Below are 16,828 nucleotides of genomic sequence, written 5' to 3'. Positions count from 1 at the left end.
CTGTGCGGGGCGGCGGCGCGGGGGCAGCCCGGGCTCGGGATACACTCTGCCGTCTCCAGGTACTCTCCGGGGAATCCTGCAACAACAAAAACTGTAGTCGTCCAGTCAAAGACGTGTGTATATTGCTTCCCGTTCGATACGATACATACCGATGGTGTCGTCGTCCGATGAAGCAGAGGCGAATCCTCCATAGGATGATGATTGACCTCGGCACGGGTCACCAATTCTGGAGCCACCTGTAGCCACAATATTCACATGAGGTGATATCCCTTAACATATCATCACATATAAGTGCGCAGTGCTAGATGAAAAAGTATGTGCAAAGAGAGAAAGCCGGTGCATGCCGATATGTATAAGATTTTTCAACAAGGATCCAACCGGCAATGTATAAGAAACAGATTAGTATACATAAGTTTGAATAAGCAATTTGTATGCAGTATGCAAAAGTTAAGTTTAGTGAAAGTACTTAAAAATTCGATCTGGGGTTCTGTCCAGTATCGATTAGGTAATTGCTAACGCCCATAGACAAAGCTACGTAAAAACCAACCCATAAGGTTGTAATCTCAGTTAAACTATAATCGTGCTCTTCCAGCCATCAGATCTGGATGTACAACTGTTTGTTACCTACCCGCTTGGCCGGTCCCATAATATTTATTTTCTTATTTTTGTTTAGGCTATATTACTTAGATTTTTTGTCATATTTTTAACCATCTTATATTAGTTAGTCGTTTAAAATAGTATATACGCCACATAACCGTTCAACCTTTTATCTCCGACGTCAAGAAATATTTTCTTTAGGCCGTATTTTTGAAAATTGGATCCTTCTTATTTTAAGTCCTTTAAAAACATAATGCATATTAAAAGTGCACTAAAACTGCGGTGCTGAGTTTTGTAAACTGTTATGGAGAACATAAACCAGACCATTGAAAAATAAAATAGATTTGGTTATTGCACTATACAAAATATGTTAGATCATTCTGAATGTGTATGTAGAATTCTTTACGATACGTATAGGGTTTTCAAAGCGAAACTTTAACATGACCAAACACATCATTTGACATACAATCGTGTTAGGGATGAACGTAAAACATCGATATACAAGTTAAAAAGCCAATTGTGAAAGCCTCTTACTATTTGGCTGCAGTATTGTTTTGTCAGCTGAAAGAGACAAATAAAGAAACATTGTCTAAAGTGTATTTTGAAAGCTATTTTACTCAATACGGCAACTACATCTGAACCAATAATAAAAAAAGGTATTTACATTTTTATTAAAAAAAAATTAAGAAGCCCACTTTTTTAAGCAAAAATTTTTTAACAGTGAATTTGCTTCAAAAGTTTACTATCGAAACTCTATCAATTTCAATATGCTCGAAAACTAATTGAGACTAATGAGTTACTATTTATTTTCTACCATTCGGTGTTGAAAACAAAAAAAAGCTTTTCACACATTTTTGATGGAGCTCACGGCTCACCTGGCCTTAAATATTTACTGCAGCCAGTGATGAGATATCTTGAATACCGCCCACCTCTAGACGTGAGGCAGAAGTCTTACTTGTATCATTTTTTACTGGTGGTAGGACCTCTTGTGAGTCCGCACAGTATATGCATTTTTTCATACTCAGTTCAGTGTTAACAAAAATTACATAAGTGACTTTATAGCACCGTATGTGCGATATATCTATTAATAACTGAGAGCTAGAAAAAAAATATTCAAAACTAAAACTTTTTAAAAGTAGTTTTTTTTTATTGCCCTTGTAGGCAGACGAGCATACGGCCCACCTGATGGTGAGTGGTTACCGTCGCCCATGGACTTCAGCAACGCCAGGGGCAGAGCCAAGCCGCTGCCTACCTGGTACTAATTTAAAAACGCTGGTATTAATTTAAAAACATTTAGCGTTTATAAATGATAGTATGGTGTTATATTAAAAATGTGGTTTTGTTTTGCAGTCGGTACCTTGTCCCTCGTGTTGACATAGGCGGTAGCTTGTAGCGGTGGGCGAACGGCGGGAGGCCGACACCGAGCCCGTTCGGCCGCCGCCCGCGCTTCCTCCGCCGAGTATCCCTTCATCATCAGAGAAGCCTCCAGGTAGTGAGGCTGCTTGTCCCACTCCAGGGAAATCGCTGCAGATACAACAATGTCAACATTCTACAACAAATCCTTCGGGCTGTTTTTTTTTTAAATTCATCCAAGCTGACAAATACATTGACAGTGGACATTGCAGTAATAACAGTAGCACTGCAATAATAAGAAATAAGAAATCATAAAAAAAACGTCTGCCACGGCCATCGATATAAAGTTAAAAAAAGAATCTCGAGTTGAGGGCCTCCTACCTTTTAGAAGTTATACTTCGTTTGGAAGAACCGATTAAATAAAAATTTTTGACAAAGTTACGCCAAAATGCATCTAGCATTCTTATTTCATTATAAGGATTGTGTACCAAGATTGATTCTATATTATAGTATTCTTAATAAGTCGAATTTTAACAATAAATACCATAAATACACTTAATAATAGTTGATAGATAATACCGAAGAAGTACAACTTCTACCATCACCTAAGTGCAAATACGGTTTTTTGTTTAATAATCGGTCTCAAAAATAACTTTAATTATTTTGTTTAGGCACGGTCAATGTATCAGTCAACTGAACTAAAAAATATGTCAGTGCAAATTCAAATCAGGAATTGTGGAGGAGTATTTTCGGTTTTAATTTAGTTTAGTTTTAACTCAAATGGAAAGGAAATGTATGTTGTCTGTCTGCTTATTTATGTAAGCGCATAGTCGTGCATCGTGTTAACTCCACAAATTGCAAAATGCCAAAAAAACATTATATTATGTGTGTCGAATATTAATTTATTTCTCATTTCGTATGAGATAAACGAATACCAACCAAATGGTCGAGGTTTGGATATCAAATGTGTACCTATTCCGTGATAATATATTGTGTACTGTGACAATAGCAAATTAAAAGCTTATTTATACATAAAAAGTGACAACCAATCAATATATAAGTAGTTAAAATACCAAAAAGCATGAAGCCGATCGATAAAAGAAATTTTCTATAAATAGGGATGACGAATTTTTTTTCGAACTTGCTATAAGAACTTGATATAATATTTAATTATATAGATAAAAGTAACACTAAAAAAATTCCCACACACTAAACACTCGAACCTGGGATGTGACGTTAACTATATTCTAGATAACTAAATACCTAATTTTCTTATATAAGAAATATAATTTATTCTCTACTGTAGATTCCAACAACAACGTACGTGTGTGCGCGCGCGCACGCGTTTGTGTGTGTGTGTGTGTGTGTGTGTGTGTTTGAGTGTTGTGTGTTTGAGTGTTGTGTGTTTGAGTGTTGTGTGTTTGAGTGTTGTGTGTTTGAGTGTTGTGTGTTTGAGTGTTGTGTGTTTGAGTGTTGTGTGTTTGAGTGTTGTGTGTTTGAGTGTTGTGTGTTTGAGTGTTGTGTGTTTGAGTGTTGTGTGTTTGAGTGTTGTGTGTTTGAGTGTTGTGTGTTTGAGTGTTGTGTGTTTGAGTGTTGTGTGTTTGAGTGTTGTGAGCGTGAGTGTTGTGAGCGTGAGTGTTGTGAGCGTGAGTGAGTGCGCGCGTGAGTGTGCCCGTGCGTGTGTGTGCGCGGGTTTGTGTGTTTGCATGTGTGCGTGTATGTGCGTGTATGCGAGTGTGTGTGTGTGTGTGTGTGTGTGTGTGTGTGTGTGTGTGTGTGTGTGTGTGCGCGCGCGCGCGCGCGTGTGCTTGTGTGTGTGTGTGTGTGTGTTTGTGTGTGCTTGCGTGTGAAGGCTGGACAAGGGGCGTGGTGCGTGTACGTACCGTCGGAGCCAGGCGGCAGCGGCAGCAGCGGGTGCGCGGAGAGGCTGGAGGGCAGCGCGCCGCTAGCCACTCGGGTCGCGCGGAACGAGCCCGACCTGCCGACAGTCCGCCAGAGGATGGTGACGCACACACCAGCTTTTGGTTCCTCTGGGCCTGCCCTCACGAACCTAACCGCCCAGACGACGAACACACTCTCCTATACAGGCGCATCGTACTTCCACGACGGATTTTAAATTACCACGAGTTCATGCGTTTTATTTTAATCGACTCAAAAAAAAACTGGTAATTGATATTCTAAATCAATATTTTCGGAGTATTGACTTGCAATCGAGATGAGATGAAACAATATAAATAAACCGTTTTCTTTTTCTACAAGAATAAAATCGATAAACAATAATTCGTTCGAAATGTCACAATTAAATCACAAATTACTCAATGAATCCGTTGAAAGGATTGATTTGAAAGCAACAATTACTACTTGATAAATACAACAACAAAAAAAACTATAACATTAATATTAATCACGGTTTCAATCGATAAATTTTATCGATAAAGATGACGATTTGTCACAACGCAACTGAATACGTATGGTCTGGTCTACACGTCACTGTTCGTAGGTTGTGCAATAAGCTGTACTAAGCCGTGATGAGTTCAGTTTTGTCATTGTGAAACTACCGTTACCAAATTAATCGGACGACACCGCGTAAAATCGAATGTATCGATAAATTTCGGAGCGCAGACCCATTGAAAAAAATCCCTAAAATTGACCAAGTACACACCATCCTCCGACCGATTGTCGCGGCCACGTTTCAATAGCAACGCAATTCATCTTGTCATTTATCGAGATTAAGCGAAATTCTCAAAGTACAGCGCATGCTCGTTTTACTAATCCACCATCGATAAACACAAAACTAGTCGAAGCCTCGTCTCTATTTTACGCTATAACCGTTTTAGTCGTTTTTAGGGACTTTTTACATTAACGCCATGCAAAGTTTTCACGTTTTCACCTTTTTTATTAAATAAAATCGTTTTGCATTTATTGTATTATTAACACAGATGCCCACAAGACAAAACCAAAAGCCAGTGTCTCCCGACCCATGCTGACCGCACACCTTTATATCACAGAGATCCCATTTAAGTATCCTGTGACGTCACAGAATCCCTTTCCACCTACGAATCGATTAGACAATCGTTCAACTAGAACGTCACTAAACTACAACCAAGTTAGCCAACGGTTACGTTTATGAGCTAAATGTTCAAACAAACTGTAGCGGCTTAAAAGCTCTCGATAATCGCATGCAAGTCGAAGCCGACACAATATAAACCTCACGTACATAATTCGATGCTTGAAAGGCAAACGTGACTAAGCGACAATGCGTGAACTTTACAGTAGACTAATTTAAAGTTGATATACCTGAAAAAGAAATTCTATTTTAACGAATCTAGCTGTAGGATTGAAATGATTTTAATAGACCTAGTAACATTTTTTTTTGCGCATCGAATATGGTTATTGCCTATCATTTATGTACAAAGCAGTTATTGTCGCTTAGTCTTTCGCTTAGTCGCTTAGTCGTTTGCCTTTCAAGCGTCGAATTTATTATACATGTGTATGTAATTAATTATGTTATTACCGACGGCTGTACGCGGCTCAGTGCGACACGTTATGTTGTGTCGAACTTGCGACCCTACGTATAGTGTATCGTCTGTGAGACGAGCTAAGCTGATCGATAGAGTCGTGTGGTGTGAACGTACCTTTGGAACGTTTGTCGTTTCACGTAGTTGTCGCGAACGAATTCGACTATCTGTTTCTGGGTTTTGCCGCTGTACCTGTAGAACAATAAGAGCTATTATTATTATTATAGTCCAGATTGGCTACACCGGATTTCCGCGACCTTCACAAGGGCGTCGTTCTATCTTGTGGGAGTTCATAAAATTAGTCAAATACATTTAGGTTTAATAACAGAACCAATGGTAATTTCAGAGACATTGACTATTACATTGACATAACATACAGACATTTTGCTTAACACGCGACATTTATCTATGTAATTAAAGGTGCGTTTCATTTGCTATTATCATCAACAGTTCGATGTTTTTAATTGAACTTCAATTAAGCTTACTCCATTCAAATAGCCAAAGAAGTTTTTTGTTATGACATTTATTCCTAATTTTAAACTTTAAATGGCTCTTCTGTAAAGTTCCCGGTCCACCGTCCTAAATTAACCCACAGACACAGCCCACTGAGTTTCTCGCCGGATCTTCTCAGTGGGTCGCGTTTCCGATCCGGTGGTAGATTCTGCGAAGCACGGCTCTTGCTGGGACCAGTGATACCAACACTCCCGGTTAGAACCCCGTGAGCTCGCCTACACGTCAAGACGAAGCTGAAATAGCCTTCCCGGGCTATCATCAGCATAAGTAGGACAAAAGTTTCAAAAATGTCACTTAAACCAAATATAGCCTTTTACCCCTCGAATAGAAATAATTGTAAATCATCTTTTATAGTATGAGGTAGCGCCCTCTGTGAATTAATATTTGAACTTCACGTTTCATTTTTTCGTTTCATCGAGTTTGAAATCACACCCAACGATTCTAAAGAAGTTTCACTTCAAAAACAAAAGCTGCACACCTGAAGGAGGAGCCGCGTGAGATGACCCTGGTCTTGTGTCGCGGCAGGCGCGGAACGCTGGAGCACCGGAAGAAGCCGTGGTTCTCGACGCATTTCTTCCAGAAGTTCTTGCACTCGTTCCGACCTTCGAAGAAGAACTCGACCACGTCTCGGTAATATCCCTGTAATCATAAAACAGTTATAAATGTATAAATGCATATATAAATAAATGCATAAATACATTTTTCCTTTGAAGTGTATCCGTTGACTTTATTTATTTATTGCTTAGATGGGTGGACGAGCTCACAGCCCATCTGATGTTAAGTGGTTACTGCAGCCCATAGATGTTTACAACGTAAATGCGCCACCCACCTTGAGATATAAGTTCTAAGATCTCAAGTATAGTTACAGCGGCTGCGCCCACCCTTCAAACCGAAACGCATTACTGCTTCACGGCAGATATGTGGGGTGGTGGTACCTACCAGTGCGGACTCACAAGAGGTCCTACCACCAGTAAAGCGACTAGCTCGGACATGTGACGTTCGGATAACTCACGTAGCCCTCCGGGTGGAGTTTGATCAGGAACTTTTTCCTCTTGAACGATATCTTCCTTATCTTGGCCCAGCTGAACGTATTTATCTTCGTGTAGTTCTGGAACACGACGATACCCATGTGGGCAACAGCCAGATTCAGAGGCACGCCCTCGTGGTCTTTGGTCGAGTGAATCTTTATACCTGATACAGGAATGTGAATTTTATTATATTTAACATAAGGATTCAATTTGCTTGAACGCGATCGATGAACTCACCGTATAGTTCGCATCTTCGTGCCGTCTCTAATAGGTTTAAATCGGCTTCAGCTGGACTTTGACCTCTGTAAATAAGCATAACAGGATTTGTGTAGGGTGCAACATAAGTTAGTGGAAAACTTTTATCCTCAACATTAAATTTTAAAATAAAATATTTTAATGTTTGGACAAGATTTTTCTGTCAGAGTAAAAGACGAACAAAACTGTTTAAATAGTTGGGTTTGTTGATGTATACAATACACTTGTCAAATTGTGTCCATCACAATTAATTTCTTTTTACAACTTCATACATTACTTCTTTTTCAGAATCCGTTGGCAACAATGTCTCATTTTTTGGACATTACACTCGCTGTTTCATTATGAGATAAATCACCACCTGTCAAACATTTTTTTTTTTAAATTGACACCGGAACTCAGCCACTGTCAGTGACAAGTGACCTCTGAAGCCTTTTGTGCGTTTAAATAACGGCTTTACCGATATTTAGACCGGAACGCTGTGTCTGATTAAGTAGCTTGTTACACTCCTGGCACCTGACATTGCCAATGTCCATAACATCGATGATAACCATTCACCATAAGCGTAAACTCAGTATGCCATCGTTGGCAACAAAAAAAGCGCAGTATTTCGATACAAGATTCACTAAGCTTTGATGTTCGTTTCATCATATTTATGACACATGCCTTTGTAGGCAGACGAGCATACGGCCCACCTGATGGTAAGTGGTTACCGTTGCCCTCAGCAATTCCAGGGGCACAGCCAAGCCGCTGCCTATAGCTTGACTAAAGTCGAGAACATTAAAATACTACATACATGTGTTTCTTGTGGTTCTCCATGATCCTGCGCTCTGATTCAGAGTCTTGGCTCGGGAAGAACTTGTAGCCGCTCAGGTAGGTGTGGTCCGGGTAATCCTCCGGGACAAAGTCGCCGCATTCAGCTGTCGAACATTAAACTTCATTAGCGAACTGAACGATTCATCGTGTAGTCTATGAATCAATTTTAATTGTGTTACAGAAGAATCTCCATTTCTACCAGTTTGTTTGGTTGCTCGCTTATTGGGTCCGTTGGTTAGTCCAATCCATCAGGACAAAAATAGACACAAATACATAATAATAATATAACACAACTGGGAACAAATCACGCACGGTCATCTCTAATTTAGGATAATTTAGGATTTCCTGTGTTATGGGTAGCAGAGGCTGATAAACATACTTATATACATTTAAATAACTTTATATATAAAATTCTACTGTGCGTGTGTGTCACTGAACTTTTCCTAAGCGACTGGACCGATTTGAATAATTTTTTTCGTATGCGTTCGGGTGGCACCCTGGATGGTTTGCATTCACAGATCAGCCGGAAGATGGCGCTGCAGTCAGTATGTAGGTTATTTATCTATACCGCAACTAAACGGCTGGATTGACTTGAGTGAAATTTTGTGTGTGCATTCATAGAACAACGTGTGTCGGGTCCGCTAGTATACATATATAGATAATAAACACCCAAACGAAGAACAAACAAAACTTTTCATGAAACCACGACCCTCGGCAACCAACACACTTTTACTGGTGGTACGACTTGTTGTGAAACCGCACGGGTAGATACCACTACCCCTCTTATTTCTGCTGTGAAGCAGTAATGCGTTTCGGTTTGAAGGATAGGGTAGCCGTTGTAACTATACTGAGACCTTACAACTTATATCTCAAGGTAGGTGGCGGCATTTACGTTATAGATGTCTATGAGTTCCGGTAACCGCTTAACACCAGGTGGGCTGTGAGCTCGTCCAAGCACCAAAACAAAAAATAAATAAAAAAACAGTCGAGGGCTAACTACTGCACCACAGGGTCAGTCACACACACAAATCAACACACAAACGAGCAGAGATCGTACCTTGAACGATGTAACTGGCCATCAGGGCGGCCGTGTTCTCGTTGCACTGTATACAGCCCTGGGCCAGGTCGCGCTTCACTTGCAAACAGAACAGGTACCGCGTGAACTCCTCCTCCAGCCTCGCCGGGTCCGGCGTGTAGAACTTGACGCAGAAACGCAGCGTGGGCTCCAGCATGGACAGGCCGACTTGCCGACACATCGGCTTCTCGACGTCCAACCAGTACTGGGAGCAAGGGTTAACTTAGTAACACTCTGTATTGTATCGACGAGTAAATTAACCCTCAAACACAGCCCACTGAGTTTCTCCCCGGATTTTCTCAGTGGGTCGCGTTTCCGATCCAGTGGTAGATTCCGCACTGTTCTTGCTAGGGCCAGAGTTAGCAACGTCGTCCGTCAGGTTTAAGCCCCGTGAGCTCACCAAGATTCCGCTGAAATAGCCTCTCAAGGCTATCAGATTAGGTATGAAAAAAAAAAGTGGAAACGGAACTCTCCCTTAGCATAGCAAAAGTGTTGTAGCCTAAACTGCAATTGGAAATGGGCATCTCCCATAGCATACCAAAAGTGTTGTGATCTAAAAGATAAGACGCCCGGTGTACTCGTATCGAGCGATCTAACTATCAATCCTGCAAATCTCGCAGACAGGTGCAAATACAAAAAGAAGGAAAGACAATGTCTAACCAAAATATTACCCCAAAATTTAAGTGTAATTAATGGTAGACCTTGCGGTAAGCCCGTTCGGGTAGGTACCACTGCAGAGGATCTACACGCGTACGATATAAAATGTAGTTCGCCACAGAGGCGAAGCTACAGGCGAAGGTAATAGAAAATTATGTAAGTAACGGGTCAATGACTCCATACGTACAGTTAATTACGAAAAGTTCATATTTGAAATTCTCTGGTACCACAGTCTGACTTCTGGCTATTTGGTTTTAAAAACAGAAACGCATCAGACATAATCCAATAGAGAAAGTATTGTCTAGTAAGGTTTCTTTAATGCCGTCTGTCTTGCATACAAGTACCGTATTTGCATAAATTGCATTTGTATAGCATTAATAATGACGACAAGTAGTTTTATTTTAGTTCAGTTTCGGGAGTAATACGAAAATCATGAAATTCGCTAAGGTGTTTATTACAAATAGGCATATGTTAAGATCGGAGTGGTTTTATTGAAAGACTTTATGAATAAGAAATTCCTAGAGAACCCTCATCATCATTATCATCTCAGCTTATAGATGTCCACGGCTGAACAAAGGCCTCTCAAAGTCTCAAACTCTCAAATCGATCTCCAATGCGGTCGGTTCGTTGCTACCTGCATCCAAAACAGAAATCCTTGCCCTAGTAATATCTACATTACTTAAACCAATCGCGGCTTCTAGGTTGTATTTTAGCTTTACTAGTTTATATTTTAGTGGATGAGCTTACAGCCGACTAAGGCACAGAGACACCAAAACTTAAATACCGATACTAGCTTCGAAACATAAAATTATGGTCTCGTTTAAAATTAAGTGTAAAAAAAACGTTTGCCATACATTCCTTGTTAATCTTTCGCGGCAAAAAAACGCAGAACAGTTCTGTACCTAATGAAAAAGGATATTATCCAATACATCACTACATAGTATAAAACAAAGTCGTTTTCTCTGTCCCTATATCCCTATGTATGCTTAAATCTTTAAAACTACGCAACGGATTTTGATGCAGTTTTTTTTAATAGATAGAGTGATTGAAGAGGAAGGTTTATATGTATAATAACATCCATTAAATAGTGGAGAAATTAATAATAAATTAGTTTCCGAAGCGAAGCGAGGGCGGGTCTCTAGTAGGGTTATAATTAAAAGCGTTAAAAAAAACAAGCAAATAAAATAAAAAAATCGATGACATACCCATACCTTAGTTCCATTGCTGTCCTGATATTCGAGCCCAAAGTAGTCAGCTTCCAGGAGATGTAGCTGTCGGCAAACTTGATCAAACAGCACGCGACCAAGGGCTTTAGACTGTAACAATAACACAAAGATTTTTATATTTGTAATACAGGGCATCGAAATTTGGCCCATTGGAGCCGAAATGTCTTCGAATGGACCAAAATCTACAAGAGGCCTGTAATCAACAGCAGATGTGTGGCACTTGATATGACTATGCTGAACTCCCATCGACACAACCCACTGAGTTTCTCGCCGGATCTTCTCAGTGGGTCGCGATTCTGATCCGGTAGTAGATTTTATGAAGCACTGCTTACTAGGGCCGGTGTTAGCAAACTTTCTGAGGGTGAGCCCCGTGAATTCAACTATCAGGCTGTGCCTAATTAGAATACGCCTTTAGGCTACAAGTAAATAGTAAGGAAAAATAGTATTGCTGTGCGGTGACGACCTAGAATAACATCCTCCTCTCTTCCTAAGCATGATAAAAAGTGACAATGGAATTCACTATTCAGCTTAATGCCATATCACTGACCGACATTTACTAGGTTTATTGTACTGTTTTTACAAAAAGTCATTCTTGTCTGGTATACACAAGCGTGCGATTTTGCCGCATGAAAAGCCTCTTAAGCCTCCAAGCCCTATTATTTGCCATTTCTTATTATAATGTGAACATTTGAATTCGATCATCGATACGAAACAATGTGACTTATGTAAATGCATACAGTAGTAATATCGCGGCTGCACAAACATTTACTAGTAAGATCCTCCTGAACTGAAAATATATTATGATTAAGAGTTTAAAAGCTCTCTTCTGGCAAACGAGAACATCAAGAAGATGTTGATACGGCCCCGCATCATTCACATTCGAAATGTCCCTTTTCGTTCGTATGTCGTATCACTCTTGTCAGAGCGGTCGTGGTCGTCATCCAGCATCATTGTTTTGGGCAGATGTTATGCACCTCACGAGCAATCGCCACTCCTTAAGGGTTGTGGTGAGTCTGGTACACTCATGCAAACAGCCGCCAACTGCCGACTTGATCTGGTCGGTCCATAGCATGAGCAGCCTTCTACGCGATCTGGTGCCTTCTACATAGTGCCCCTAGCTAACGACAAAAATTAAACATTTTTGATCCTATCAAAATATGTATCTTGAATCAAACTGACTTGAACTTTCTTTTGACACAAACAAAATTAAAACAATTCAGAGAACAGTAAATGGGTCAACGCATGATCAATAAGTTATACTGATACCGAAACAATTTGTGTTCCCTCTTAGGAACGCTACCAAATTTATAAGAGGAGCATCTGATGTACGTCACATTTGCATAGTATTGAAAGTGGTATTTAGAAGATCCTGCGTTTTTCCATAAGCATTATTTTAATCACTTGGAGCAAAGGAGAATCTTGTCTGCACAGATATTTTTTCGAACTATCTTGATTTAGCCGAATGAAATTGGAATGTCAAGATCATCGAATGAAATCTCAAACATCATCGACGTATACCAAGAGAGGATATTAAGCGCCCCATAGGAATCAAATCGGTGACCTCGAGCGGTGACCGTTAACGAGACTTGTGCACCGAGCCGAGGCGAGGGGACGCATTGTCTATTTATAATCACGTATCCATTGCCACACACAGGTTGACATTACTCTGTTGGGTGATCACGTAGGTAAGCCAAATAAAGGACGTGGTAAAAATTTTTATTGTAAGCTAGCTGGCCCGGCAGACTTCGTAGTGCCTCAATCGATAAATAAAAGACCTAAACTTTTGTATGAAATAAACTTAAAACAAACAAAACGAATCCGTCTGACGGGGGATAAATCAAAGGAAAAACAAAATTGTTATTTTTATTTAATTCCGTGCATTTTCATATTTGTCTTCTCTAGACTTCCAATAATAATTCAAGACCAAAATTAGCCAAATCGGTCCAGCCGTTCTCGAGTTTTAGCGAGACTAACGAACAGCAATTCATTTTTATATATATAGAAGAAGAAGATAAGAGATTTTAAAATACAAAATTGCCCGTTTAAAAACAAATAATCACATTACTTAGGTAGATCTTATTCCCCATTCTTTTCACTCTAAAATTATTGTTTCACGTACATAATTACTTAACGTATTCACTTTTATGATTACCAGCGCTTTGTCAAATTGAGCCACTTACAACATCTTGGCAACACATTCATTGCACAAATTCATTTTTATGCTCGATTATGTATATATATTATGTAATACAACCTAAGCCACCGTTTTCGCGATTCACCTTAGAACCTGTACGTAAAGAATTACCATACGTACAAACCTTCACTTCAAGTAATGAAACGAGAATTACCATAATTTAGCTTTGTTTATTCTGTGGTATTGAATTGGATATATGAACAATGGAAGCGAATCGTTATGAAAGATAATACTCTAAAGATGGAAAATTTACTGACTAGGATTTGTCTTCATCATCATAATCATCATGAGCAGCCCACAGTCGGCCACTTTTAGCCTTTTCGTATAGTTCACAGACCTATCTACCGTATAAAAAAAACTGTTATGTGTCTATAGCTGTAATATTTATCTATAGCTTTCATTTGATATAGTTCTTAAAAATTCACCTTCATATAAAATTTTATACGAAAATGTTTTTACTCGTTAATTCGAAATAGAGTTTTTACACACAGCAGATTTTGGTTTGACGGCGACGACATTCTTTTATCAAAACATGTGAAACGTGCATATTAACTCCAAGCCTAAGCCATTGACAAGATGCATAATGTATTCGACTCTTACAAGCATAGAGTTGATTTCGACATTTGTTTGTTGTAAAATTAAAACCTATTCTATATTCATATTAATCTGAAATGTTTTTTTTTTATGATTGAAGGATTACTACTGGCCTTGAGGCCATTCCAATTTCACTAGGACAGGCGGGCGAGCAAAGGCTCAGCCAGGAGAGGTGGGATTTGATAACAGTTGCCCGAGCGCCTTCGAAGGAGACCTAACAACTCAAGAGCAAGAGCACTACCGGATCGGAATCACGACCCGCTAAGAAGATACGGCGAGAAACTCAACGGACTTATCTATGGGTTAACTTGCACGTCAAACTCTTCGTCGAGTTCGACGAGTACGATTACCAGGGTCCCTAAGTCGGCTCCTAGTGTTAAAGATGATAGGTTTGCAAAGGTGCAAAGGTTTATTGGACCTGATGGATCCGTAAGGACGTGTATCTGAAAAGTAGTTTACTTTATTCGCATAAAAGGAAAAACTTCAAATACACAACATAAATTTGAATTAATATATTCGTCTACTTTACATAGAGATGTGTGCTTATCCTAGATTTTATTAACCGTAAAATTGTAACAATAAAATATCAACACAAAACAGAGCAAAAAAGACGACTATTCTTATCGTAAACAATTAGGCCAACCCGTTTTATTTTTGCTTATACATATTTATTTACGGACTCTTAAAGCTATGAAAACGTGACGTCACTGTCGAGTTTTCCAGGGAAAGGCGACCTTATTCGGAATAACACAGGGTCGATTAATTAAACTACTTCTAAGAATTGCTGGTTAACGAAACGAGAAAATCTTGAGAGAGTTCCTTGCAATTAAAATTTGCTTACGTCACCTCCAAAAACAAGCGTTTAATTTAATTAGAAGAAAAAAATCAGTATAAATTTCGAACATCGCTTTTACGATATGAAATGACCCATATCAAGATTTGACAGTTTCGGGTCGAAGATATTCTATCTGTATGATAGTTCAATGATGGTTAAAATGTTAATGAAATTGAAATTATTTACTGAAGCCTTCTACCTAAACGGATTTTTTTGATTTGCCAACAAATTGCAAACGTATTCAAAGTTTCACGAGTAACATAGATAAGCATTGTGTCGGCCCAACTGATGCTAATAAATAAGTTGAGTGCAATTAGAGGAGAGCAGTTGATTTTTCATAATCAAATCTCTTTCAACAAACCTACGAGAAGTTTATAATATTTACTGGAGAATGTATGAACAGAAGTTGTGTGAAATATGTACTATTTCTAAATGTGGTGTTTCTCTACAAGAAGAAAGTAGCTCATTTACTAATTCATTGCAAGTGTTTAGTCATAGACCACCACCACCACCCGTGACATGTATGCGAAGTCAATTTTTTTTTTATACAATACATTCAAACAGGAGTAGGGGTCTGTCTGCTTTGCAACTGAAGAAGGTCAACAGTAGTTTCTACAAAAAACTTGTTCCAAATCCGAAAATTCGAAGCATAGTCGAATAATGCGACGAATAAAATGTATAGTATTTACATTTGTATTGAAATTTATTTACTCCCTCTAAGCATGAAGGCTAAAAATTATTAGCAGAATACGTAAGAAAAAACAAAAACTAATATAAATCACGTAAAACAGCATAAGGAAGGAGAACAATGGACTCATTGGAGCAATCAAACAGCCTGGACGAGGCTTACTGATAAAATCTGGCTGTGCGCCAACCTTCGGTACCAGAGCCGATAAGGGCCGACACGAGCCAGATCGCGAATAGCCTATTGTACGGTTTTTAACCTACTGAACGAGATAACTACTCAAAATTTAAAATAAATAATAATTGTAAATAGGCTTACTTTAACAAAAATCGACTTCAAATTGAAAAAAAAAAGATATTCCAAAACAAATTAATATACACTAAAAACAATAATCATCGAAATCGGTTGGCGTGATATTGAGTTATTGAGTTATTCATCTATTTTTCGCGCACGTACTTATTACAAATTTAAGACTTATATGATTTTCTCGTGGATACCATCATCAAATATAAAAAAAAAAACATACAGTCGAATTGAGAACCTCCTCCTTTTTTGAAGTCGGTTAAAAAGAGTTAAGAGTTTTCGTTCAACAAACCGTCAACAAATAATTTAATGCTTACTCTGATGTTGAATCATTAAGAGCACTATGCAGGTATGGGTAATGGCGAACTGTTAGGCTGCACGGTTCGTAACACTGCCCCTATTTGTTTCTGCCACATAACTATCTATTCTATCATATCATTCTAGTCTGTTCTATCTCAAGGTAGGCTAGGCGCGGCGTTCATTTCCTACAGGCTACAAACTTATGATTCCTAAAACAATCTCTATATATAAAAATGAATTGCTGTTCGTTAGTCTCGCTAAAACTCGAGAACGGCTGGACCGATTTGGCTAATTTTGGTCTTGAATTATTATTATTCGTGGAAGTCCAGGGAAGGTTTAAAAGGTGAGAAAATATAAAAAAGCTCGGAATTATATAAAAACAAACAATTTTGTTTTTCCTTTGATGTGTCCCCTTGATGTGTCTTTTATTTATCGATTGAGGCACTACGAAGTCTGCCGGGTCAGCTAGTCACTGATATAACTTGATTGGTGTGAAAACTTATAGAAACTTTGTAACGATATATTTAATGTACAATGTTGTGTTATGAAGTTATGTCTCGAAAAATAATCACGTGACAACCCTAACACGATTTCTCACAGAAATATAACAGTTTACACGAATCGAATACCTTATTAATATTCCTTTTACAGTACCTAAAGAACAGTAAAGAACAGTACCTAAAGTTCTGGTTATAAGATTGAAACAAATCGAATGCTACACGTTACCGTATTATCGCCGAACAACTTTGGACGTTTTTTCTTTTTTTTTTTTCGGGCCGGGGGCCGAACCTCCTACGAGGGAACGTAACCTAACCCTATTGGAGTTGTTAACTTTGTCTGTATCTCACCGATTTAAATGATTACCTAAATATTGTAAATCTC

General features: G+C 38.8%; 1 protein-coding gene across 7 annotated transcripts in view; it reads right to left on the bottom strand.

Moving 5' to 3' along the window:
- Cdep (Chondrocyte-derived ezrin-like domain containing protein) overlaps positions 1-16,828 on the bottom strand; it is a 66,675-nt gene that overhangs the window by 33,788 nt on the left and 16,059 nt on the right. Inside the window, exons 4-15 of one of the 7 annotated variants that reach the window (XM_089732684.1) lie at positions 11,015-11,125; positions 9,135-9,357; positions 8,058-8,181; positions 7,247-7,311; positions 6,994-7,172; positions 6,460-6,620; positions 5,586-5,660; positions 3,834-4,000; positions 1,955-2,121; positions 1,132-1,158; positions 150-236; positions 1-76 (exon numbers count right to left, since the gene is read on the bottom strand). In XM_089732684.1, the coding sequence (XP_089588810.1) occupies positions 1-76; positions 150-236; positions 1,132-1,158; positions 1,955-2,121; positions 3,834-4,000; positions 5,586-5,660; positions 6,460-6,620; positions 6,994-7,172; positions 7,247-7,311; positions 8,058-8,181; positions 9,135-9,357; positions 11,015-11,125 (1,462 nt within the window). The remainder of the gene's footprint in view (positions 77-149; positions 237-1,131; positions 1,159-1,954; positions 2,122-3,833; positions 4,001-5,585; positions 5,661-6,459; positions 6,621-6,993; positions 7,173-7,246; positions 7,312-8,057; positions 8,182-9,134; positions 9,358-11,014; positions 11,126-16,828) is intronic. The other 6 variants (XM_089732687.1, XM_089732685.1, XM_089732688.1 and 3 more) reach the window with 6 other exon arrangements.

This window comes from Bombyx mandarina, chromosome 15 (genome assembly GCF_030267445.1).
Source record: "Bombyx mandarina strain Sakado chromosome 15, ASM3026744v2".
Lineage (NCBI taxonomy): Eukaryota > Metazoa > Arthropoda > Insecta > Lepidoptera > Bombycidae > Bombyx > Bombyx mandarina.
Note: the sequence above shows the minus strand (reverse complement) of the source record. Positions and strands in the feature narration are given on the sequence as shown.